Raw genomic sequence first — 27,982 nt, 5'->3', positions numbered from 1 at the left:
CGAAGTAGTTTCGGTGACGAGAGTAGCCGCTGGTCGAGTGACGTGGTTTAGCGGATGGGAGAAAGACTCGATTTATATTCTTTGGGTTTATCGTAATTTATCGAAGAAATCAAACATGTTGGACTTTTTAGACGATGTCAGACGGATGAACAAGCGACAAGTAAGTAACCTTCCCGTAGAAAAGTCACGTGTCTTATTCTATGTGCACGTCGATTGCCAACGTGTTAGTCTGCAAAATGTAAACCATCTTGTTCCTTTCCAGATTGATGCGTGTTCTTATGAAAAAACGGGCATCCACGGCCTGCGATAAGCAGCCAAACGTCTTATTTTACCGACTATTTCACTTTCGTCTCGTCCGATTCTTCCTTACGAATCGGACGGGATTAAAATTCAAATGAAATCGAGTGGTAAATCCTTACTACTCCGTTTCGTTTTCGTCTATTGAAAAGTAATTCATTCGCCTCGCTTTTATACCGGGCATTAACGTACCCGATGCGCTGTCAAATTCTGAAAATGATAATACAATTTCGTCTCGTTCTTGAGAAATTTTCGTTAATTTCCTAATTAAAGCCTATTCGTTTCTTTCTTATAACGGCAATAAATTACTTTTTATATTAAAATTATAATTGAAAGTGAATTTACGTGTATATAATTTAATATCTATCGTCTACCTTGTATCTGATTGTAGAAATCGGGGTTTTTAAATTTGTCTTCGGCCCGCCGGCGGCCCGGAGGTCTTCGTTCCCCTCGCCGGGAGTTCGGCGGCGGGTTCGCCCCGGCTCGGACGGGCCGGTTGCCCGGAGAGTTCCGGGTTTTCTCTGCCTCCGTCGCGTTTGGGTCGGCGGGGGCCGGTTTTCCTCGGAGAGACCTCCCGGAAGGCGTCTCCGGCGTTGCCTTGCCGTAACCGGATGGACGGACGAATAAATTTGTCTTCTCGATCTTTGTACTCTCCGAATCGTGAAAAACTAAATATTCGGAGCGGGGGTACTTAGACGTATGGAAAATTAAATTAATTTTCTGTAAATCCGAGTACGGTTCAAATCGATTAAGTAATGTCGTTTAAGTAATAGGTGGTTGTGTCGATATATTCGAAGAATCCGAGTGTTTATCGAAATATTTTTATTATTTATGAAATGATTACGTAAAAATTTGAAATTAAATTTAAAAAATTAAATTATCGTCGTGGTTTTTTATTTTGTAAATTAGTTTTTGACGGTAATTCGAGCGCTCGTAATCGTAATTCCGAAAGATGCCGTACGATTTCGTCACGTTCGATTTTAGTTTTACTCTCGAGTTTTTACCTTTGCACGAACGTTTACGTTTGCGTCGTACGGAGATCGGACGGATCCGTGAGAATATATCTAACCGGCTTAGCGTTCCGCGTGGCGTAAAGCCGGATGACTGCCGAATTATTGCACCGTAATACGGCCGTGTAACTAATTAAATAATAAATAATTTTACCAGAGGTGGGTGGTTGCGCCGCCACGTCTCTGCGGCCGGACGATCTGGCAACCGTCCGGCCCAAAACTACGGATCCGGTCTACGGGCGAAGGTTTACGCATTGGTGCGGCATGCTTCTTGCCCTAGGAAAAATTCGAGGCAAGAATTAAAACTTAACAAAAAGAAAACGGGAATAATATAGTTACAAAGAAGTCGCGCGCCTCCTTCAAAATTATAAAGCTTTATTTTCCGCGGCATGGACGAGAGATGGAGACGATCGGCCAGACTCTACCGACGGAGGACCCGACCCGTCGAAGACGGACGAGAGAAGAGGAGTTAATCGTCGACGCGTCGGCGAGCAAAAATTTATAGATTGCCGTGCGGAAAAATCGAATTTAAATACCGTCCGATCCCCTCTCTGCCTCCGTCGGCATTTTCGTATCTTCGAGGTAGGCTGCCGACTTAATATGTTTCCGGTCGTTCTTTAGCTTTGAAAGCAAAATATGTAAACAAAGGAAAGGTGTGCCCTTGGGCAGCCCGATGTCCAGGTTACTTTGTGAATTGGTTCTACGTAGATTAGAACAGATTACAGTTAGGAATTTTAAAGATGAAATAATCTTATACAAAAGATACATAGACGACGTATTCGTTTTACGGAAGAATGACAGAAGAATGCGGCATTTTTTGAATGAGATAAATTCTAATGAGGATGGCTTAAAACTAAAATTAGAGCAACTTAGTAAAACAGAAGAGCATTTTTTAGATATTAACGTTACATTTGAAAACGGTTCCTTAACCACACTAAGGTATACATTAAACCTACGCACGACCCATTGTACGTTCCTTCCTCATCTGACGATCCGCCTGCTTACAAACTGTCGGCATTTAGGGCTCTTATTAGAAGGGCATTTAATTACTGCTCTTAACATATACGACAGGTGGCAAGAGTTAAATAGGATCGGAACCATTGCTGGATCCTTGGGATTTAAAACAGAAATCATTGAAAAGTTAATAAGATCGTACTTGGTACCTAATAAAAAGAAGGCAAAAGAGAATACAAACAAAGAAATTACTAAATTCGCATATAGCGGAGGAATGTCCAATATTGTGAAGGAAGTAGCCAAGTACAAGATTAATACAGTAGAACCTCTATTATCAGGACTAATTGGGGATGAAGGTAGTCCGGATAAGGAAAAATCCGGATAATTGAAAAAAATAATAATTGACAGTGCATGTAGTATAATTTTTATTTGTCTAGATTTACATATAACTTCAATATTAAATTATTTTTTATTAAGAAATTCAATTAACAAATTTTGTTTAAAGCTAGCTGTTCTTTTTGAAGCTGCTAAATCGCAAATACTTTTAAGACATATAAGTTGTCCTGAGTTACACTCTTCTTAGCTCTCAAACCACTTCATGGCAACATCTAAGCACTGAAAAGCTTCAGAATATGTAGGACCAATATCTCTTACTTTGCAAATCTCTTCATCTTCTCGATCTTGTTCATCTGAGGCAGATATTTCTTTAATTATTTCCTCATCATTCAAAATTTGGAATCCAGAATCGTTCACGTTGCAATTTAACCACTCGGTTACATCTTCTTCGTCACACTCAACACATTGAAATTTGTGCTATTGCTTCCACAATTCTCCTATACCACTTTCTACTGTTACTGGAATTTACTAATGGTCTTTTCAAAATTTTGTTCCACGCATTCCATCACGTACGTGCATAAATGGTGTCGCAATTCGCCAAGTGCAAATCAGCAAATTCGTACAATTTTTGTTTATTTTGAACAGTCCGGATAATCTAAAATTTGGATAATAGAGGTCTGGATAATCAAGGTTCTACTGTATATAAATGGGCTCCCATGATTTATAGTCGACTTAGAAACGACAAGGGCGGGATAAAGGAGGAGCAGCAGTCTGGAGTGTACAGAATATCATACAAAATGATCAACTAGGCTAAATAAAGAATATATTGGTGTCACCACCAGGAAGTTGAGTAAAAGGCTTAAGGAACATGTGTATGATATAAGTAAAGGGCACTAGAATACAGCACTATCCAAAGTATCACAAAGTATCTGAAGGTTCGGTGATTGATTGGAATGAAGCTAAGATTATTAGACAGGTGCGCTCACAGTCTTTAGCAATGACTAGAGAAATTTGAAATATATAGATCCAGTCTTACTGGAAAATGTTTGAACCATAAAGATGCCACAAGTTTACCATCAGTTTTCAAGTGCTGAGGGACGGGGTTCAACATAGTTATATATACCACCCCTGAAAAATTTCTAGGATTTTCTGATCCATCCAGATTCAATTCTGGATCACTCAGAACAGTGGGCTGCTATCTTAACTATTCAGCCATCAGCCTGATGATATGTATTAAATTAAGAAGCTTTTCTTAAAATTTTAAGTTTTGAAAAGATAATTCAATGTTCAGGTAAGGAAAAAGTGGGCTGATTGTATGGATTGCTATATACAATACGTGATGTTTCCCAACCATACAAGTGCTTTCCTACTTATAAACAAGTTAGGTTTCCAAGGTTTTTTGTAAGTTTAACACTAACCTAATAAGTATAGTTTTACACAGAATAACCACTTATTGTTGGTGTTTGATCCATCAATAAAGACCAACAACTGCCGAATTATCGGGCTAGCAAATGGCTATAGAAATATTAATAATTTAAGTTAATTTGGTACTAGAGTTAGGCGTTAGGCGCCATCTCCTGCTAAATTTAATAATTAGAATTTTAATAAAATAATTTAAATAAATTTAGGCTTAACTGGAAGAAAAGAATCGGCCCGAAGCGGAACTCGAACCCGCAACTTCTGCTATCCGTGCAGACACGTTACCAGTTATGCTACCCGGACCTTCGGTCCGATCTCCTCTTCCAGTTGATATAAGATTACCGTACGACCACGCTTCGGGCCGATTCTTTTCTTCCAGTTAGGCCTAAATTTATTTAAATTATTTTATTAAAATTCTAATTATTAAATTTAGCAAGAGATGGCACCTAACGCCTAACTCTAGTACCAAATTAACTTAAATTATTAATATTTCTATAGCCATTTGCTAGCCCGATAATTCAGCAGTTGTTGGTCTTTATATATAACGGGTTAGTTGTTGTTTATTTATATATTTATGATCCTTCAATGTCCTTCAATCCTTCAATAGAATACATTGTGCTTGTTTACCCACTTGTTACTAACTAAAATGCTCTACCTGTTACCGGTGTGCACTCTCTAGACGACCACCAAGAAAATCAACCCAAATAGTTCGTTACTAATGTTTTCGAACCGAAATACTGGTTCTTCATCAGGTTCTTGCACTTGTTACTGCAAAGTAGCAGGTGTTTCAAATAGTTTTTTTCACCTAATACTTAGTTTTATAATGTCCAGTTTTAGTTATATAGAAACTAGTTCCATAGTAATAGAGTGACACTTCTTTCATTTATCTCTACTGCTAGATTTACTATTATATTTTGGATGCATTTTTCAAGTTCTAATTGTAAAAGTTTATAAAAATTGCAAATTGCAACAAAAAACACCATTAATGTAATCTTACTAACTTCAACACCATTTCATAATGAACCTTAGAATTCTCACAAAAACAAAAAATGATATGAGTAGAAATGAGCCCGTAGTAATTATATATTACTGGCCAAAGACTGACTTCAGTGTCATCCCACGATGTCGAGAACTAAAGAATCCGCACAAAATTTCAATTTCAGATGTATGGTCAAATTGTTCATATGTTGAATGTTCGTAAGCAGGGGAGCACCTGTAAATCAAATTTATATCAAAATAAGCTTATAAAAGTGAACTTTAAACCAAAAGGCTTCTAAACTGTTTACTAAAATTGATTTTTGCTAACTACTGTATATAGTGTGCCTAGGATACTCAATGTCCATTCGATGTTTTCTTAAAGCATGTAGCCAATATACAGGCAGTTACACCTACGTAATATTTATTAACACCCATAGAAGGGATGTGAAGAGAAACTTTGCAAATTTCTGATTCTTCAAATAAAGGTAAAGGATCTTTATCATTGATAAGAAATCTTAAGGATGGCTGAGGGCAAATATTTAAAAAAGCTGATAATCCATTACATCAGTACTAACTTTTGTGAGATATCATCTAAAAACAAAATAGAAATGCTTGAAAATTCAATGTTAACTTAGTGTACATTGTAGAACGAGAAAAAAATGATTGCAGTACCTTAATTTTGGTAAAATTAGACTAAGAGTGTAATCTGCCTTCAGAAGAGTCAAAATTACTCATTTTAATTCAATAGCAACTCAGATGCACAGATTAACAAATACATATGCTGTATTAGAGTACTGATAATAGCATTCTTACAGATAAATGGCTGGAAAGAATGGGAAATAATATAGAACCTAAATCGGGTTTATGGAAGACCTCAAAGACTAAGCAAGAAGTTCTTTTATGAGATCTAAAAGGCAATTACCATTAGTGTCTTCTTCGAGTGAAAATTGAGATAAACAGTTTTTAACTTACAAAGGACATTAATTTCTTTCTAAAATCATCTCATGCTATAACAGGACCATCCACATTCCTTATTTAACAAGGAATATTTAATGGTAATGGGAAAGTCAAAGTTCTAAGTTTTGCATTATTATTTTAGCTGGAAAAGTTATTTTATCATTTGTCTAATCCTGTTAAAATCAAAATTTGATCTTATTAAAGATTTTTGAAATGCTAGTAAAACAGATATAAAATACAGTGGAACCTTGCATAACGAGCAAAGAAAATTGTAAAAATTTGCCTCGCTTAACGAGTGACGAGGAGAGGGGAAGTCCCAAATCGTGCGCATGCGGCATGCTCCATCGGTCTGTGTTTAGCACTCGTTCCGCTAGCATCTTAGTTTCGCTCGCGATCACATATTTTTCTAAACTTGCGTTCATGCATATTACTTATAAACATCAACAACCATAGCCCGTTATATGATAAACACGCCAAACGGTATGCCAAATTCTTGGGTCATTAAATTTAATGACCGATTCCAAATTAAATTTTAGAAATGACTGAATTAAAAATTAACTATTTATAATTATTAAATTTAATACAAGATGGAAACATAACTGCCTACCTCTAGTCAAATTAATTAATTTCTAATATTTAATTATAGCATTTACATGACCAAAGAATTTGGCGTATCATTTGGAGTGTTTATCAAACATATTTGCTGTAATTGTTTTTTTTTTTTTTTGTTTCTGCAAATCGAATTCTCATTCCAGGAGGGTTCATTCCACGCTAAGAGAAAAGATGATGATGATTCATGCTCCTTAACAGTGTACATTGTATAATTTTTTTTGAATACATAAAACGTAAAACATTTTTTGGCGTGGATCGCATTATCGTATTTTACATTAATCTCTATGGGAAAAATTGTTTCGCTTAACGAGTGTTTCGCATTAGAGTAAGACTCTGGAACGAATTATGCTCGTTAAGCAAGGTTCCACCGTATAAAACTTGTTTTTATGTTTTACTAGTATTCCAGAATATTTACACTTAATTCTACTTGTCTTAACATTGCCTGAAGATAGTAAGTTGTTCGCAATTAGGAGTGCAGTGTGAGTGCAAAAACTCTCATATTGCATTCTTAATTCATTAAAATAATGGCAAGAGACATATAAAAAGATAAAACAGGAAAAATATATGTTGTTATATAAGATAATTAAGAAATAACTTCACAATTTAAAAATCATACTTCTGGAAATTATAAATTTGCTTAATTTCATAAATTTTGGATTTTAAGTATGAAAAATATTTTAATTTCTTGTATTTAGAAATGTTGAGTATTTTTGATATTTAGTGAATTTGTTTATAGGTTATACTAATATTGTTCCTTTTAGTAAAAATTTTAAAATAAGTACATTATGGTATGATTTATAATTATCCTTGTTATGTTATCTATTGAAGCAGCTTTTTAGTTGAAGAAGTGTTTAATTTAATTTCATATAACTAATATTTGATGTAATATTTCTTTAATTGTTAATGTAATTATTGAGTTTTCAGTGTCATAAGTATAATGACTGTCATTATTGATTTTTTGATATGTAGGTTTTTTAATCTTCCTCAAAATTTTCTCAGGGAATTGGTATTTAATGGAAGTTATTTTTGAATTTTAAATGTTTTTCTGGTATTAAATTTGAGTTTAAATATGTGTTATTAAGTGTATTTATTGTAGTTTAAATATATTTGTGTAATAACACAAAAAGATATTTTTTTTCTAGTGCTAAAAAATTTACTGAAATAAAAATACATTAAAATAATAATTTCATTTCAAAACTCTTAACACGTTAACTGCCATCCGATTGCCCGTCGTCGCTATAACCAATGTAGTTTCGCTCAAGGTTAAATTATCCTGGCTTCGTAAGACGTTGTTTTACGTCCTAGCGGTGGCTTCTCGCGGACGTCTATGAAGTTGGTTTCTGACTGCCGGCCGTCGTGTGGCCTCACGAAGTGGTCCGACGGCCGGCTGTCGTAGTTTTTTTTTAAATAAAATGCTATTTTATATCTAATAGTGTTTTTTTAATAGTGAATTGTTAAAAAAAGGAAAAAATATCGAAAACTAGTTTAATTATTCTCTTTTGTTACATATAAAGTAATTAATATTAAATATTACATGGTCTTATAGTCTCCGGTTTCGGGCCATACGATGGCCAGTCGTCGTCGATATATTTTTTTAATCTTCACTCTACCGACTGTTATATAACGACCCTTCTATTTATATCATAATAAAATATTAAATATCAAATTTTCTCATTGTGGCCTGAAAAGATGGAAAATATCATATTACAGGTGGCAGTTAACGTGTTAATCAACATTAAAATATTGCAATAGAATTTTTATTGATAAATAAATAAAAATTAATTGCTTATATTCATTAGGTTTTTAAATCAGATACCTTTCTTAAATATTTTTGTGGTGTACATTTTTGATAAAAAAAGTTAACTTAATTATAATAAATTCTTTATAAACTGGTGAAAAATTTATGTGTATATATTATAATTTATTATTATATATTTCGAGTGCACGTCTCTGTCTGCTACAGAAATTAAAAGGGAATCGTCTACTGCAGATGTCTGCAATGCCGCATCTGTGGCATATTTCGAATACACTCTCTAGAACCATAGTCACGCAAGTGCAAATATATAAACTTTTAATTTAATTTTGTGTTATTTTATGTACATACTTTTAATTTTCATTTTTCAGTTATTACATGCATGTATAATCTTTAATTTTTATAAATATATATATTTCAAAACATAATTATTTTGTTTATTTGTTACAACATTGTGATTTTATTGCAAAAATTAAACTATGTGCTCTTGATTGTTTTTAAACTTTCTATTTTAAACTTTCTTTGTTTCTTAGGGAGCACCTAAGAAACAAAAAAGCTGCCGACCCCCGGTCTACAGGGTTGAAAAGGGATCTAATAAACATAACTTTTTTTGGAGAATTTAATGGTGTGATTTTTAAATTACTAAAATGTCACTTCTTATCTATTAATTAAAATGTACCAATATAGGATCAGTGAGACAGCTCTATTTTCCCTCCAATGCTGCCCACAACTTTAAGACATTATGGATTGAGAAAGAACTTTCTTCTGCAAAATAAGAATTGAATTATGATTTAATGTTTCTATGATTATTGTGAATCACCATAAAGTGGAAAAATGAAATAATTAATACAGAGGAGTATTAATGAATTAATTCAGTTCAAACCATCTTAAATATATGTTACATGTTTTGGTAATTTTTTTAGCTGTTTCTATTAAATTCATCATTATATAAACTGTTTTATTGCAGTTTTGGCTTGTTTCACATATATTGTTGTAGGTGTTATTTATATTAAGTTTTAATTAATTTATTTATTGATTTTTGATTGTTATTTATATTAAGAAAAACTATTTTAATATGTTTCTTGTCAAATCAAGAGATACTATACTTTAACTCAACTTCCATTTCAGAAATTTCTTTCAACAAATTTAAGTCAGGAATAGAAAATATAAAACTATATATAAAAAGAAACATAATGGACACTCTATTCAGGTCTGAATGGAGTGTCCATTATGATGATCGTTTCATACATGTGAAACTTCGACAAGTTTCAGTCTCTCTTTTTGCAGGCTTCTGGAATGATACATATCCAAAGAAGCAGTTACGTAAGTCTTCTAGAAGCCTGCATAGAAAGGATGGAAATGGCTGAAGTTTCATGTGTATGAAATGGTTTTTTTTAATATGATATGGTATGAAATCATATGAAATGGTTATTTTTTAATATTTAAGATTTTAAACTACCTTTTTTGTTCTTATCACTGTTTTCTGAAGATGGATATGTTGTTGAACTTTAAAAATATTTAAAATTTATGTTTTTATAATATAAAATATTCTGTAATCTATAATTAATAATTCAAGTTTTAAATGAATCTATTTAATGTAAGTTTAAAGTAAATTTATAAAATTATTAAGTATAGAAATGACATTAATATTAATAATTATTTTTGTATAATAAGAGAAAAAATTTCTTCAATTAATTAATTAATTATGGTTTAAGATAATGATAGATATCAAAACTTATAATGTTATAAGAGATTATAAAATTTGCTTGTTTTTTTAAATTGCGATAATTCTAAAATAGATATTGCATTTCTAAGAATGTGTTGAATAAATTATATCTTACTATTTGAATAGTTTTAATGTTTAATAATAAAAATTATTACAATTTTAGTTGATATATCAAGTACTTAACTTTGGAATGATAGTTTCATCAGCACTAATGATATGGAAGGGACTTATGGTGGTTACAGGAAGCGAAAGTCCTATTGTCGTCGTACTGAGGTAATATATACCATTTGAGAAAAATACAAAGTAATAACAAAATAACGTAGCAATTCTAAATATTTGTAAAATGAAAATGTAACATGTTTGATTTTATGTTTTGTGTGCTTTTTATTTTAAAACAATATCTATGTAAAATTTAATTTGTATTTTCAGTGGGAGTATGGAACCAGCATTCCATAGGGGTGACTTGTTATTTCTCACAAATCATAGAGAAGATCCCATTCGAGTGGGAGACATTGTAGTATTTAAAGTCGAAGGCCGTGATATTCCAATTGTTCATAGAGTTTTGAAGTTGCACGAAAAGTACGTTTCTGTATTTCTTAACAAATGTATTTCTTTAAATATAAACTTAAAAAAAAAAATATTGTATATTATATTTTATTGTTATACATTAACTAATTAAAATGTTTCATATGTAATTGAATAGATCATATTATAGATCAGTCAAATCAAAATGCTTATTATTTCCAGTTATTCCTAAATAAGTAAATTTATAAAGTTTTTTGTTTAAGTAAATTAATAATTCACAATTACTTTCATTTTGTATTTATTAAAAATGCCTTCATTCATAAATAAATTACAAATGTTTAAGCTCAGTTCCAAAAACTTGAACAATATTTAAGAATTAAAAATCATAATTTTTATTTATAACAATTATCACAATTTACATTATCAAAAAATATATAATTCAAATTGTAATACAGAATTCTGCATCTCATTATAAGAACATTTTAATATGTTAATATTAAATGACTGCATGGATAACAAACTTCATACATTTAATTTTAAAATAGAAAAAAATATCAGAAATAAACAATTATTTTTATTGTATAACCCAAAGATTGCTTTGAACTGGACTACGAATGTAGAATTGGAAAAAGTATATTCTGAAGAAGGGAAAAAATATTAAAAGTAATTTAATGTTAATTTTATTGTATTTATAATATGATTTAAAAACAGTAAAGTTCAGGTAAAATTTATGTATTGCTGATATTTTAAATTTCAAAAAATTTTCTTTATTAAATATTTATTTTAAAATATATATTTAATAATGAAAATACAATGACGAAACATACAATTACTTAGATTATATACAAGTAAAATTTCATGCTTGATAAGCATTTTAAGTTTTGCCACATTATTACTGATAGCAATTAGTGTTTTAATTAAAGAATTATGTTGGTATTTTTTTAAATTTGTATTTCATCTATCAATATTCATATATGAAAAACAATATCTTCAGATCACTGAACTCTGTAGCTTGTACCAAATCATGTAAAATGTATCAATTTACAAACGTTTTTGGAATCCACCTGAAGCTGGAATCATGTGGGTTCCAAAAATGTTTGTAAATTGATACATTATACATGTTTTGTTGGAAGCTGAAGGGATTTGAAGATACTTCTCTATCACTGGAAATGTAATATGCTTTGATAATAAGAAAAAAAACAGAATTAATTTATATTCATAGAAATTGGAATTATTTAAAGAGAGAATTTATGTACTAAACTGAAGTAAAACATTTTCATAATTATAAAAATTTTCATTTCACTGAAATAATTTTCATTTTCAGAGAATTAAATGTATTTTATTTAGCAAAAGCTTAACATTATAAAGTTATTTTTATTAAGTTATAATAATAATAATTTTTAGATTCATTACTTAAATGAAACGTCTAAAGATTTTTATTTTACAGTGGACCCCCGATATAACGCGCATGTCGGGTGGGAAACAACACCCGCGTTATAAGGTGAACTGCATTATACCGAGTGGCGCGGTGGCGACACAATAAATTTACTCAGAACGATTTGAACTACATACTGAAACCTCCCATCAACTACATACATATTATGTATTTTAATAAAAAACCCAATTTATTTATTAAGTGTTTTATTAAAATTCACATAACATAGTTATACATCTTAATAAGTACGTACTGTATAATTGTTACTGTACATAGCTTGTCTTTTCTTTTACTCATCATGCATACAATAATTAAATGCTATTCGAAATACATGCAGGAACTCAATACATACACAATTACTCAATACGCAGTAACAATAAAATGCGCTACTCGCTAAAGCCGCACGGACCTGTATATACGTGCTTGGGCTTATCGCGTCGCGAACATCGCCCGCGCTATAACCGGGTGTGCGGTATAGCGAGGGTCCACTGTATTTTGATAAGGACAACAATGATGATAAAGAATGACAATTTACAAACACCTTAATTTTGCTTAAAAAAATGACCAATTTAAAAACAAAAACAAAAATGCAGTTTTTTTAATTATTTTCTATTAATATTATACTGGTTTTATTTGAATAATAACTACCCTTGTCTTTGCTTGAATAGTAGATGTGGCTACTATTTCAGGCTTTCTGAAAATTTAGGGAAATAATATAATATTAATACCTATCTACTGTAGTTTATGATGATATATTTATTTAAAAAATAAATTTTTTGATAGAAAAATGAAATATTTTACATATCAAAAGTAGGTGTATTTTTAAATAATTTTCTTATTACAGTAGAGCATCAATTATCTGAAACAATTCGGTACTGGGGTTGTTTGGATAACTGATCATGTATGAAAAAATATATTAACCTATCCTGTGTTGAAATTTTTCGCCAATGCCTGTTGCTTCATGTTGAATTTTCATCTATGTTAAGTCTAACAAAAAATTTTTTTAGATAATAATCATGGCTATTGTATCGTTAAAAATTATTTTTTTATTTTGCACAAACAAGATAAATATATTGAAAATATAAAAACCAAAAAAATTATATTTTGGAAGTTAATCTAGTATCAAAAACGTTCTGATTCAGCACAACACACGTTCGGACACGCAGTCCCGAGAAAAACACCACACAAAACAACCAAAGCTCACCACTCATAATGGGAAAAAAAGCCTTGTTCAAATACTGGCGTGTCCTTAAGTACTTTCTCATGGTTGTGCCAGTGCTGCCAGCTAAAACACGCACACCAACAAAAATAATATTGGAGTAGCCCAAGACATAGTGCCAAATATTGCACTAGCAGAAATTTGAATTTGCCAACTGGAACGCTTTCGGTTAACCAATGTTTCGGTTGATCGGTATTTGGATAATCGATAATCTACTGTATTGGTATACATACCACATTTTCCGTCATTCGGCGTAGCGCTTGCTATCTGCTAGCAGATATGTGAAACATTTAACTCCCTGATGACATGTTAGAAGGAACACAATAGCTAGCATTCCGCTAGAAAAAATGGATCGCATTTTCACTGAATCTGTTCTAGATATTTTAAGTGTTTGTTTGGAATTTGCAGTATATCCAAAACTCGAGATTTTTCAAAAATGACTACGATGAGCCAGAAGACTCATCATTAATAGCAGCCATCGATTCTAACGAAGAATATAGGGAAGATAGGCACAAAATAACTGGCTACATTCATGACATCGTGCCTAGATATAATGGCGATATTTTCAAAAGCTATTTTTGTCTAACAAGAGCACCGTCGAGGTGAGTGACAAAAGATATATTTATTTTGGTTTAATTTTAATCTAACAATGATAAAAAATTTTAAAAATATTTTATCTCCGTATCTCTCACATTTGCACTCAATTGAGGGCAGGTGTTAGTGAATCAATTAAAAGAATAACAAAGAACTAAATATGATAAATGATAAATAATACCATTCGAATGAATATTTGAATGCTATTATTTTGACTGCATAAGAAAACAATTTCTGATTTCTGAAACTTTTTCCCACTTTATTAATGTTTTATAAAGTTTGGGAAATTTATTAAGGGAAAATTTTAATATAATTTATATTTTTGTGCATGGATTATACATGATTTGTTGGGCTGCAGTTTGAAAGAATTGTAGACCTATATAAATAATAGATTTTTTCTTCCATTTTTCAAAGCCATAAAGTTTTACAGTTGTGGATTAATAACAGGATAAATTACTTTTATTTAATAAAACATTTTAAGTTTATGTAGAGAAGACATGCCATAATTCTATCTTTCTTCTTTTATTTTTAATTTTACAAACTCAGTGATTATGAAATATATAACTGTTAATTAGAAAAAATAACTAGTTAAAAAGTTCTAAGAATTTTGTTTATTTTGTTAATGTGCTGTACTGTAAGGGATTGTGATAGTCAGGGAATTGAAAACAAAAATTTAAGTAGGAATCCTGTAATATTTCATACTGTTTTAAATTTTATAGATTTACATACTAACTTTTGCATTATTTTTTTCAGATTTTGCTATCTATGCTGCCACAGGAACCAGCAAGGAGAAAAGCACAAATTCCTAAGGAAGCATCTGTTTTATTTTCTCTGTGGTTTATGGGGAACCAGGAGAGCTACTGTGGCTTATGTGACCGTTTCGGGTTAGGATTTGCTAGTGGCCACAGAGAATTTACAAAATTCTGTACATCAATCCGTACCTTGTCAAACTCGGTCATTAGGATGCCACAGGGTTTTGAGATTGAGAGGATACGACAAGGATTTGAGAAACTTAGAGTGAAACCATTTCCGGAAACAATTTGTTGCATTGATGGCACCCATATTGCCTTTTCTGTGAATAAAGAAGAAAAAAATGATCATATAAATAGAAAAGATTATCCTATAGGCTGTATGTGATCATGAGTTGAAATTTTTGGATGTTTACGCAGGTTGGCCAGGCTCTGCAAATGATGCTAGAGTTTTTAGGAACAGATAGGAGTGTATAACATCTTTATTATTTGTAATTTTTTCGTCTGATGGTTCTTTTTATTTTTAATATTTGAAGACAAAATTTGCCCAAGTAGGGATCACCATTTATTAGTTCTGCATTCCAGACAATACATTTTTTCTGTGGATAAAAAGTGGAAACACCCCAAGAAGGTACAGATGGAAACAAGGATGTTCGTATATTGCCAGTTCCGATTTTATAAAATCTTTGTATTTTTAATTGAAAAATTTTTGTTTTTAAAAGAACTTTTTTAGCTTCTTGGCAGCTAGTAGTCTAGAAAGGAAGATTGGTCACTGAAAATGTATTGTCTGGAATGCAGAACTAATAAATGGTGGGTGAATTTTGTCTTCAAATATTAAAAATCTTTATTATTTTTGTCATGACTTGCAGTATAATCATATTTTCTTATTTATCTCAATAAATATAAACTATAACAATTGTTATAAAACATTTAATCCATTTTTTGGTTAGAATTGTTTTAAGAATTAGTTACATTTTTTGTATTGTTTTATTAATAACACTTACAGTCTAATGTGAATTTAATTTACTGCAAATATTCTCTTAAGAAAAAAATGTACAAATAATTCATGTCAACATTAGTTTTAAGCAAAAACACATTCAAGTTAATAAAATTTTTATTTGCAATTTGTTTTTGGTACATTTTGTAATAATCCAACTAGTTTTTCCAAAACTTGTATTTTCCTAGTCTCCAATTCCTTATGTTCCTGCCATCTTTCATCTTCCTTTTTCCCTCTCTCCTCTCTCTTCCTATCCCTGCATTTCACATCTTCAACATACCACAATGGTGGCTCATTCCGATTTCTTTTTCTACTTTTAATTAATTCACTTTTATTTTTATTTTTTTTCAGAATACCTGTACAATCATTTGCATTATTTAATAACTGTGTACAAGAGATTTGAGTGGCCACGGGAGCTGGATTTACCCAAACTGTTGAATTTTTGGTACTTGTAATACTGAGACAATTTCTGTTTTGGGCACAGATAATTTCAGTTAGCACATCTTGAGTACATCCATTCATAAAATCTCTGCTTTTGGAATTAATTTTTGATGAAGACTTCATGTAATTGGCGGATTTGTGTTAATATTCCTACCAAAAGTTTCATGCAATTCTTTAAAATATTTCCGTCATATTTTGCCTTCTCTAGATGTTTTGCTTTTATCAACGTTTTTTCTGTATGTAGTAATTATGAGATTTTTCCACTTGTGGTCACAATCTGAACTTGTAAATGAAAAACCCTCTTTGCATAATTTATTTGCTATTTTAGCCCAAAGCTTTGTTTTTACTTTAGGCTTTTGAAAGTCTTCTTCTAAATCTATTCTAGTTACTATTAACAGTTTTACTGCTGCATGTGTCCATTCTGCTGCAAGCAAATATTTAAATTAATTTTTAAGATCTGTTACTTTGGTAAATATTTGAAATCATGTATACACATCACAATTACCTTTACTTTTATTATGTATGCTTTTTGAAGGATCTTGAGAGCTGACCACAACAGAGTTTTCTTGTAGATCAGTATGATTGTCATCAATAATGAGAATTTGTTCTCCACATTTTAAAAACAATGTCATACAATTTCATTATACTTGCATGCAGTTATCAATTAAATATTTTTTAGATTAAATGCATTTACCGAAAGTTCCATTATTTTCAGAAAATACTTTCCATAACTATTTGTCTCCGATTAAGAATGTCTGTGCCTTCATGCAAGCCTAGGTCAGCTGCACTGAATGATGTCTGAAGTTCTTTAAAATAATTTTTGATATTGGTTGCTGTTCTTAATGAAAATATGAAGCATTTACTAGTTTTAAAACAAAATTATACTCAGTAAATAATTAATTACTGATAATTACCTAATATTTTATAATGCCATAGATTGCATTATAAAATATAGGTGATAAAAATAAAATATATATAATGGTTTTGCTGAAAGTTTTGACATGTGGGTTGTATAATGCTAATTATAAAATCTTTTGACGACCAAATAGCCTACAAAGAAAGATTGGCCGTCAAAAAAGTTTGTATTCCGGAACACAAAGTGAATAAATGGTGGTTCCCTTAAAATTTATTTTTACGTAATTGCCATTCGACGAAATTCTACAATTGCTAATTATTGTATTATTACTTCATATCTAAAATCAAGATACAAATAAAATAAGTAAGAAATTCAGTCTACGTATCTGACATACAAAGACGAAAAGAGACAATTATGCCTGTCAAACTCATTCCGATAAATATATTTTGAACTTTTGTCTATTTTTACCTGTTTGAAAATTGTCATAAATTCTTTCATCAATATTTAAAAGAAAATTTTGATTATTTAGTTCAATTAAAACGGTCAAACGTGGTGCCGCCATCTTCGCTCGCCGTCTTAGTAAAAAGCTAGCGCTTCTCGGCCTCGCTAACGAAATTTTGTAAACAATAACGTCCACCCAAAAAACCAAAAAACGAAAGAAATTTTGTAAGCATTTTGAAATGGCGCCACAAGCGAGCTAAAATACGGAACGAGTTTTAGCACTGCACCGACGTCTCGCCGAATAACGGAATACGTGGATAACATAGTATTCATTATAAAGAAAGTTATCGGTTACCATTTCAAATATAACTTATTTATGACAGACGTCAAACAGGTATGTGCAAAGGAAATAATACAATCCTCAAATAGTAACTGCACTAATTTGAATAAAACCAGTATAAAGAATTAATAACTATCATTTATTAACTATTTATTGAAAAGACTAAAATTAATTTTTTTGTTTCTTTCATTTTCTTAAATTTAGAATTACAATGTGTGTTTTCAAATATTAATAATTGTAACTTATTACAATTGCTCCAAAAAATAATGTTGATATACAAGAAATCCTTTTGTATTATTTATACATAATGTATAAAATATATAAAAAAAATTTTTTTTAATTTTATGTTTTGAAAGTACATGTTAAAATTTAGTTGCTCTCCAAAATTAAGGTTAATTTAACAGGATAAAGTTTATTATATCTAATCTTGGTGAGTTTAAAATGACTAGAAATTTGATCTTTACTCGCCACGTTAAAGAAAAATGTGGTAAAAATATAATTACTTTTTGAAAGATTTATTATTATTAATAAAGTCGAGATCAAATTATTTTCATTATTAATAGTTGAAGGCAAAAAGAATTAAGTAATTTTGTATATTTAATAAATGTTGGAAAGTACTTTATTATTACGACTATTTTAAAATAATAATTTTATAATTTCACGATATTTTAGACAAGACGGATCTGTAAAAATTCTGACAAAAGGAGACAATAATTCGGTAGACGATCGAGGCCTTTATGCTCCGGGACAACTGTGGTTAGAGAAAAAAGATATAGTAGGAAGAGCTCGTGGGTATGTCAATTATTCCATACTCGGTACACTGGAAATATTTTATTAATTACTATGGTAATACTGATGTTTTAATTTACTTTAAAACATAAAATTTTTATGTACATTTTAGATATAAATTCATAGCTTAATTTATTTTATTGATACTTCATAAATAAAGATATTAAAAAGTGAAGCAAAATCTGGATATTCTAAACATTATCAAAAAATAAGTACAAAATAATTTTGCAATTGATGATATATTGTTTTTAATATAAAAATAGTCTTACTTTACAGAGATGAGTATTAGAGATGTTTTTTAAGATTTTGTTAAATGAATGTATTGATATAAAATATTTAGTCTGATTGACCGTTTTTAGTTTATAAGCTAGAAATAGCCAATTAAAACTAAAATAATCAAAATGTAAAATTTGAGATCTAGATTTATATTTTATTGTACTGTATGATATGTTGTTACAGAATGCTAGAGACACAGTATAATTAAGTTTGACTGTATATGAGTTTTGAAAATTAAAGTCTCTTTGGAAAATAACTTAAATCAAAATATTTTTACAATTACATTTTAAGATCATATTAGCAATATGCATTATGACAATAAGTGTTATACCAATTAAAATTCTATTCTATGCTATTACTAGTAAACAGAATAGTTTATGCTCGAAAAACATATTTAAAATTTATAAAGTGTACGCGTACGTGCACGTCTGCGTACGGTCGAACGGCGTTATTACATCGTCGGTTTACGCAGAGTCCGTATTAATGCGAAGTAGATTTGCAATCTCCCGGACGACGGAAGATGGGCATTTTGACGTTAACAAGTTTGCTTAATTAATATAAATATGCTTCGTCAATCTTCGGCTGCATACGATAGCATTCTATTATATCCAAAAGATATTTTACGAATGCTTTTTTAAAAACTAGGAACTAGTTTTCAAAATGCAACACATGTTGACACTTTTATTGCATCATATTGCAACATAAGTTTCTGTAGAAGGTTGCACTACTCAATAAGAGTTAAAATATTTCATCTTGCAGTTTGTTTATTATTGTATATATAATAGCATTCAGTTTTTTAATGTGTCTTATAAAAATAGTATATAATTGAAAAGTTGAAAACAATGATATCAAACATGTTAATTATTATTTTGTATGTTACTTTAACAATTTTGTGTGAATTTCAATTCAAATGCGAATTACAATATTTATATATAAAATTTGACGTGCCACAATATTATGCAAGACGTAATTATATATCATTTATTTGGAAGATATTTTAAATATTTTTTTACTTCGAAGAAAAAATGTTATGATAAAATGTGAATTTTTTTCTTTCTAAATAAATTTACACCCAGTAGTTATTATTTTCATATTATAAGTTTTAATAAAATTTCATCGGTATTTTACATAATATCCCAAGACAGTTTTGTTGAATTATTCAGTAAAAATAGAAAAGAAATTGCTTTTTTCTGAAATCCAAAATTTGTTTATTAAAACAGAAATGTTTTTGACCTACTTTACATTAGCTTCAGCTATTACAACAAAAAAATGGAAATGAGAATGGAATGCCAGCTTGGAAGATATATTTAAAATTACAAAAATATAGAAAGAGAATAAAATAAATATATTTTAATTGTAAAATTTATAAACATCTGATGATAAATTTAAATGTTATATTAATAGGTGAAAAAAATTTTTTTAAAATTTAATTTGGGTTTCCAGAAAAAAGCAATCTGCTTGTTTTGTATTTTTAGTGCCAATTTTCTCTGAATTTTTTTAAATATTCAAAATAAAAAAGATATTTATATCAGTAACATATCCTGATAAATGATGATTTACTCAACAAAACAAGTAGTAATCTTTTATAAAACTTTTGACTATATTCAATTGCCAAGAGTTTTCCAAATATATAATCAGACTTTTTTGGAAATACAATATTCAAAAAACATTTTCTAAAAGAAAGATAGTTCAGATTTACTATGTTTACACTCCTGGCCGCTACAAAAGTTACTGCAAATAAATACATTTAGTGTCAAGTGTTTGGTATAAACTTGCTTTTATAATAATAGATAATTAGCTATGAACTTTATATTTAAAGTAATGCAATTATTTTCATTTTTTCTTGATAAAAGGAAATTAAAAGTGATAAATTGAAATATCATAAATGTAATTAACTTGAATCGCAAACTCAAAAATATTTTGAACATTTTTATCTCTAACCACAAATGATTTTTTAAACTTAATTTCCCGAGTAATTTAAGTTTATCCAATAATGATTTGTTTCATAAATTAATGTAATTCAATTCCTTATATATAAATCAATGGACATTTATATATTGATTAATACTACTTTAAAATTTTAATATCAAACATGTTAAAAATTAAAACTAACTACATATAATTTCTTTTTAGATTTGTTCCATATGTAGGAATAGTTACAATATTGATGAATGATTATCCAAAATTAAAGGTGAGTATTCTTTTACTTGTAATATTCAAGAAATTCTGTGTTAGAATGAGGAATATTCTTCTGCATTTATGATTAGTTAATATTAATTAATTATATATCTTTACTTAGTGTTTCATAAGTTTTCTTGTAAACCTAAAATTTTTTCCAGTAATACAAACTATATTTGAGAGTTTAAAACTAGAAATTTTCCTTATTATTTAATACTTAGATATGCATATTATTTATAATAATAATAGTAATAATAATAGTAATACAGTAGAGCGTCGTTAATTGGAACGTAGGTAATTGAAATGGCCGGAAATTGGAACGATTTTCAGTCGGACTGTGTCGTGCCGAATCGAACGTTTTTGATACTAGATTTACTTCTAAAGTATAATTTTCATGTTTTTATATTCTTCAATATATTTATTTTGTTTGTACAAAATAAAGAAATAATTTTTAACGATACGATAGCCTCGATTATTATTAAAACAATTTTTGTTAGGCTTAAAATCGACGAAAATTCAACACGAAGCGACGTGCAACGGAGAAAAATTCAACAGGAAGCGATACGCAACGGAGAAAAATTTGAACATCGGACAGGTTAATATATTTTTTCGTACATAAACCGTAATCGGAACAAATCCCTAATCCGAACAACCACAGTCCCCAATTGACGCCAATTTTCGACGCTCTACTGTAATTGGTTTTTATTCTAAAACTAATGTATTTTATTACCTCAGTCATTGAAATTTTTTACAGTTTTACGAATACAGAATTTAAATCAAACAATTGAAGACAGTGAATTTAAACATTACAAACATTTTTCAAAAATGATCTAATTTTTCACAATAAGTGTGAAAAATAATGCATTTTATAATTTTGTAAATGTTTAATATTTCATTTTCATGACTCATACCCACACAACATTTCACTTCTTTTACATAAAAACTTTCATTATATTATTGAAAATTAACGGAACAAAATTTATCTAGAGACATTTGTTTATAATAATAGTTATTTTGCAAGTTATCGTTACTGCAATACTTGAATTTTTGTTGAAAGTTTTTGTTAATTACATTGAAATAGTTTGTTTGAATGAAAAATTTATAAAAAGTGTTCACAATGTGCAGCTTTCCTCATTAAACTGGATTTTACTTGTTAAAAGTCACAAAAGTACCATTTTGTGTTAACGTTGCTTTTGTTAGCTTGTTTTATAGCAAAAGCTCTAAATGGCTTAATGGAAAGCTGTCTCGAGGTAGTGTTTACTATTTGTAAAAATATGTTAACGGAGGAAAAAATTGTTAACCTCCCGTTAATTTTGTAGCAAAAAAGCCGACGAGGGACTTCGGGGTCCGAAATGCATTCCGAAAATAAAATAGTGTTTTTCTAAGTCTAATTTGACGTTCTGTGGCGGTATAATAAGTCTAGCGGTAAAGTAAGGTCAATCTTAGTGCTCACAAGTCATTAAGAATATTAGACAAGAAGCATGTCATAATATTCAGAGGAATTAATTATTTTATTTGTAACATAAGAGACTTTATCTTTTTGTAAAAGATTATTAATGGACAATTTTAAGTAGCTCATAAAAAAATTGCAATGTTTCCTCTTCTGTTGACAATCTTGAAAAATTAATGTTTATTCTTTCGTATTATACGTAAATCAGAAAATCGGATTTCGCATATAAATATCTCGTCTCTTACGGCAACATTTAAGATTAAATTCTCGCCGATAATTTTCCGAAAACTGTCCGACGCCGATCTTTTTGCCGTATTTAATTTTATTGAAAATTAACATATTCAAAACAGTAAATTAATTTGATTATTCAGTTGGGGTGATTCCTATTTTTGTCAGCTAGATGGCATTACTATTTTACTGAAATCATTGTCACTGTGTTTGCTATTCCCAGCTTTTATACAACTAAGCTCTTCTAAGTGAGAAATGCTTATCATTGTGAATACTTGTAGGGTAGATGTACAGTACCAGTTCTGGCCAGAAAACAAATTTAACTTAAAAATATAATCACCACATATTCAAATTTGTCCAATGAAACAAACTTTTATTGTTAACTGTTCACACAGTTAACAATAAAAGTTTGTTTCATTTGTGATTATATTTTTAAGTTAAATTTGTTTTCTGGCCGGAACTGGTACTACACTGGCCAAAATAGGTACATCTACCCTATAATAAAAACATTTTGGATATAAATGTAGGTTCGAGTCTAGAACTCGACATATAAATAAATTGCATTCAGAAAAATTCCTATTCTATTTACTAGTAAGCTAAAAAAAACTTTAAATCGGTTTCCATATTGTGACATCTTTCTGTCATATATGATGCTTATTTTAATGAAATATGCTAAAATCGGCAAATTACCAGATGTATTGTCATTATATGAAAAAAATTTATTTTGTTAAGTATATATTTTGGTACATTTCTCTAAACTCTAAGACATTTTTTGTGCTGTAAAATTTTTCAGATCTTTCGCCACAGTTTCTTTAGAAATGATTATTTTAAAGATATAAATTTTATTTTCACAAAATTATAACATATTTAAACAGTTATTTGTCTATGTAACATCATTAACTACATTATTTAATAATGAAATTTATGAGCTGCTATCAAGTTTTCTGGTCATAAGTTTAACAGTAAATTTTTGAAATTATATACATATTAAAAATCTATACTTATTATCTGTTCATTTAATTTTTAAAAGAATAAACATATGTATTTATTGATTATAATATTGACAAAGGATACTGTTATGTATATACTTTTTTAAATTTGTACAGTATGCTGTCTTAGGATTGCTTGGTCTTTTTGTACTCATACATCGAGAATGATGACCGAGAATCGTTTGGGAATGATTTCTCAAGATTTTAAGGCATTCACAAAAACGATCGAACATTTTATTTAACAGCCTTACGGCATTGTCTTCCTAAGTTGGCTACGTATTACTTTTAATTAAAAGTATCATTGGAGAAAATTATTTGTCATTATATTAAGAGAGATGTTTATGTACTGTTATATTTTATTATTATATTTTCATTGTCTGAAAATAATTTTGTAAAAGAAAAAAAATCGAAATACTTTCTTATTAAAGTGATTGCCTTGTTTTTTTAAAGTCATTTATTGAAATCATTTTGCAAACGGTGTTGATCCGGCAAGAAAGGGGAGGTTATCTGTTGTCTATAAGGTCTTATGATATTGTAACAAAACACACAGTGCCTGCCATGTTTCTCATGCATAAATTTACTATGTCATTTGTCAATCCGACAGTGTTTTGATGTTCGTCTAATTCGACACGAAACGGAGACGGGGAATTTTTCCATCGTATACAGTATTTATTGGGTAGACGAATTTATAGATTTTTCATCATATTGATATTGTATCATTCCAAAATTACAAAGTCTTTATATACCAATAAACTTTAATTTTAAGAGGTGTGTTTTAGTACGTATTATTGACAGTTTAGGTAAGAGTTTACTGTTGTCTTTTGAATATTTAATTATTGTAATTGTGATAACTTTAGATTTCCATTAAAATTTACTTTCACACTTTATTATTCTATTTGAAATTTTTATTATTATTATTCACAGTAAAAAGTTAATGTTTTATAAGTGAATTATACCGAATCAGGATTCATATGGTGCTTTTGTAATTAATTTGAATAAAATAATTTTATGTTGACAATTGTTTTCTAAAATCTTTATATTTTTAATTATTTTTAAAGATCATCTTTAAAGAAATTTTTTCTTTTAAGATCTATAACACACAATTTGTTATTTTTATATTGCACTACACACGATACATGCATTACCACCATTTATAAAATTTATTGTTTCGAGTGAAAAAATAAATAACATCTTTTAATTTGTCCTTAATTATCACAAGCATGTTAAATTATTTTAGTAATGGAAGAAAATATAAAGTATATTAAAGGGACTTTATTATTTGTAACTAAACAAGATTTGACATTGTATTATTATATTTATTTATTTATTTATCGGATGAGATTTATTTATTTATAGTGGTTACAACTTCGTGACAAAGTGAAAACTATTTTTCTTTTTAATACTTTGTTGAATTGTAGGAAATATTAATGTGCTAACAGCAAATGTAAACATTGGTAAGAAAATGTTCATATCACATTAAGAAATTACCTGGAAAGTTTTTCTTTCTGCAAAAATTTTGAAAAGTGTATTATAAAGTGAATAATTTTAATTATTTTTAAAGAATTAAATTGTGTGAATAATTCATTTGCTATATATTACATAATTATAGTGTAAGTTCAAAATTTGATGAAATTTTTAACAAAGGAAAATATGCATATCGATTGCAGTATCAATACGTGATTTTTCTATTTTTAATGTTTATTTTTATTAACAGAACCAATATAAATCCGTACAGCTAGAAATGTTAACATATCAGGTCATTAAACAATATAAATTTATTTCTGTGAATTTGTAATTAGCAGATATCTTTAGCTTTTTGAACACTTTTTCCACATTATCAGATAAAAGAATTGAAAGTAACTAAAATCACTGGGCTTGCTAATTAGGTGTATTCGTTGTTTAAATTACATGCTACCCTCATTTCGTGCCAGTGACGTATTCCCGCAGAAGACACTAAACAAAGCAGTCGAACCTGTCTTGTCTCAAAATTTAGTTTTTCTCCCGCATTTTCGGCCTAAATTCAATATATTTTCTACGTTTATCTCGGAGAGATTTCGGAAGAAAATTATTTTTCTCGGATTACGGACCGAAGAGTCGATTGCGAATTCAAAGATCGGCAACTACATTTTGTTAGCAGAAATTGTAGTCGAGAAACTTCTCTCGTAATACGGTACGCGGTTGCAATTAACGCCTCTTTACTCCGACAGAGAGGTCGGCTCCCGTCTTATCGGTCGAAGAAAGTCGAGCGTCGGAAAACTCGGCAAACTATTTTTTAAGGTATGCCAAAAATATTTTATTTATACCTAATACTGGTATTATACTTGCTATTGTATTAATACAATATTATACTTCCAATCAAACCTATTACTGTTTACTGTGTATAGGAATCTCTATATCTCAAGTTTGTTTTCTCATTCCCGTGAGATTCGAGATAGGCAGTTCACATCCATCTTATTGTGGAATAAATAGGGATGCATTCCAGGACATACCCCTATTTAATTTATTATATGGCCAAAAAAGTGCACAGAAAAATGTGGTATATATACACTCGTGTATATATGATATACTATATTTTGCCGTGTATAGTGTGCACTTTTTTGTCCAAATTTGTGAGGGGAAAAATAAGGATGCACATTATACATGGGTACTAATTCCAAAAATATATAAATGTTTTTAATTGTTTATGCCTTAGAGTTTAAAAAGTAACTTTAGAAATCAATAACAATATCCGAATGCAAAACGATACTCCGGAATATAATAATCAATTTTGTCGAACTTGCAACGAAAGCAGTTTTGGCCAACAATTTAACAAAACGAAACAAAGAATGACATATTAGCAAAATAAAACAGAAATTAATAAAGGAAAAGAAGCAGCGACATTGGCGGGTGCATCCAATTTTAAAAGAGGAGAAAATTTATGGATATTTGGCTACATTAATTTCTTCGTTGCCGGCTTTTGATCGAGAACTTATATAAATTCCTTTATAATACAAACAACAAGTGCCTAAACATAAAAATTTGAATTAAAACATTAGAACAAAAGATTTTTTTCCCCGAAAGTTTGGATAAAAAATGTAGGTGCACAATATACACTGCAAAACGTCATATTTTCAATAAAAACATAATTAGTACCAAAATTTTTCTAAAGTAATATAAATAAATAAGTTACTTCTGTATTATTAACCGAAATTGACGATGCAATTTTTATACAGTCACTACGTCGATCGTACTCGCGACGGTCCCGTTTGAGGGTCGTCCATCTGCAACGAGCTAGGCCGAGGCTCGCAAAAAATATCTTTATAAAATATTTATTATATTCGTCGAAAGTCGTTTACCTTGCCTTTTCCTCTCCTCGGAGATTTTGTAATAGGTATATTTAAACTTTTTCTTACAATTGGCGTCCCTTTGCAACATTCTTCAATTGATGAGTCGACATTAGCAAGAAATTGCTTAAGAGAGTTAGTAGTTATCTTTACAACAGTCTGGTTCATCATTGGTCTTCTCCTCTGTACATCTAAATGATCTACCGAATTTTATAATTCTTCTATACAAATATTTATATTTAGCATTTACAAAATTATTCCATACTTGTGGAAAAAATTTATTGAGAAAATTTGAAACCTACGTTATTTGAATCAGTGAAAATGAGGGCAATCTGTATATACAAAATTTGAAATTCTCCTGTTTATCATTCCATAAATACAATGGTAAAAACGACACTTTAATAATATATCTAGGCTTTCAACAGATTATTTGTAATGCAAGAATGAATGTTTTCTGTTGTTTATATCCATTCTTTTTTAATTGCTTTTATACTGCAATAACTATTGTATTTTATGATTTATTTAAAACTATAAGATATGGTTTTCTTCTTTCTACTCTGTCATCAAATTTTTACTCAAAGTTTATTGCATATTAGTGCATTTTGTAACAAGTAATTAAATTTAGAATTATTGAAAATTATGTAAGCTATAGTCAAAATACGACATCTTTACACCGCCCGTAAGCGATTTAAAAAGGGTTACGGCAGTAACGACGACACCTCGTTTTTACAATACTTGCACCGTTTGATAACTAAATAAATTCCAAATTTTAGAGTCATATATTTATTCCTTAAATATTCTAAAATTCGTAGCAAACCTTTTACCATTTAATTTACATGCCGTAAACACTTAAGACTAATTGGGGAAAGGTGTCCACTTGCCGAGAGTCCATTAAATCGATCGTGTTTTAAAAACATATATTAAAATGTCATTAAGTTCATTATCTATATATATAATCGAGACGAGTTGATAATAATAATAATAATATTATTATTATATGTTGGGTTAAGTGAGATATACTCGGTTAACACCGGTGGCTGTGTACTATGCCGGACCAAAGTCAAGGCATAGTAACCAAAACAGAAATTAAAGAAGTGTATCAGTGTGTGT

General features: G+C 29.5%; 3 protein-coding genes across 3 annotated transcripts in view; 2 read left to right on the top strand and 1 right to left on the bottom strand.

The window, feature by feature from the left end:
* Swt1 (Swt1 RNA endoribonuclease) overlaps nt 1-27,982 on the bottom strand; it is a 275,536-nt gene that overhangs the window by 87,400 nt on the left and 160,154 nt on the right. The gene's annotated exons all lie outside the window — the stretch shown is intronic.
* Nucleotides 1-27,982, top strand: part of LOC136975991 (alpha-aspartyl dipeptidase) — a 170,361-nt gene that overhangs the window by 73,312 nt on the left and 69,067 nt on the right. The window lies entirely within an intron of this gene.
* Nucleotides 2-24,321, top strand: twr (signal peptidase complex catalytic subunit SEC11 homolog C twr). Its single transcript, XM_067271200.1, has 6 exons — nt 2-160; nt 10,206-10,315; nt 10,472-10,621; nt 18,312-18,431; nt 20,838-20,895; nt 23,667-24,321. The coding sequence occupies exons 1-6, from the start codon at nt 116-118 to the stop codon at nt 23,715-23,717; spliced, it is 534 nt and encodes a 177-aa protein (XP_067127301.1). The 5' UTR covers nt 2-115; the 3' UTR covers nt 23,718-24,321.

The sequence above is a fragment of the Centruroides vittatus genome, unplaced genomic scaffold (assembly GCF_030686945.1).
Source record: "Centruroides vittatus isolate TY-2023 unplaced genomic scaffold, ASM3068694v2 contig_392, whole genome shotgun sequence".
NCBI lineage: Eukaryota > Metazoa > Arthropoda > Arachnida > Scorpiones > Buthidae > Centruroides > Centruroides vittatus.
Note: the sequence above shows the minus strand (reverse complement) of the source record. Positions and strands in the feature narration are given on the sequence as shown.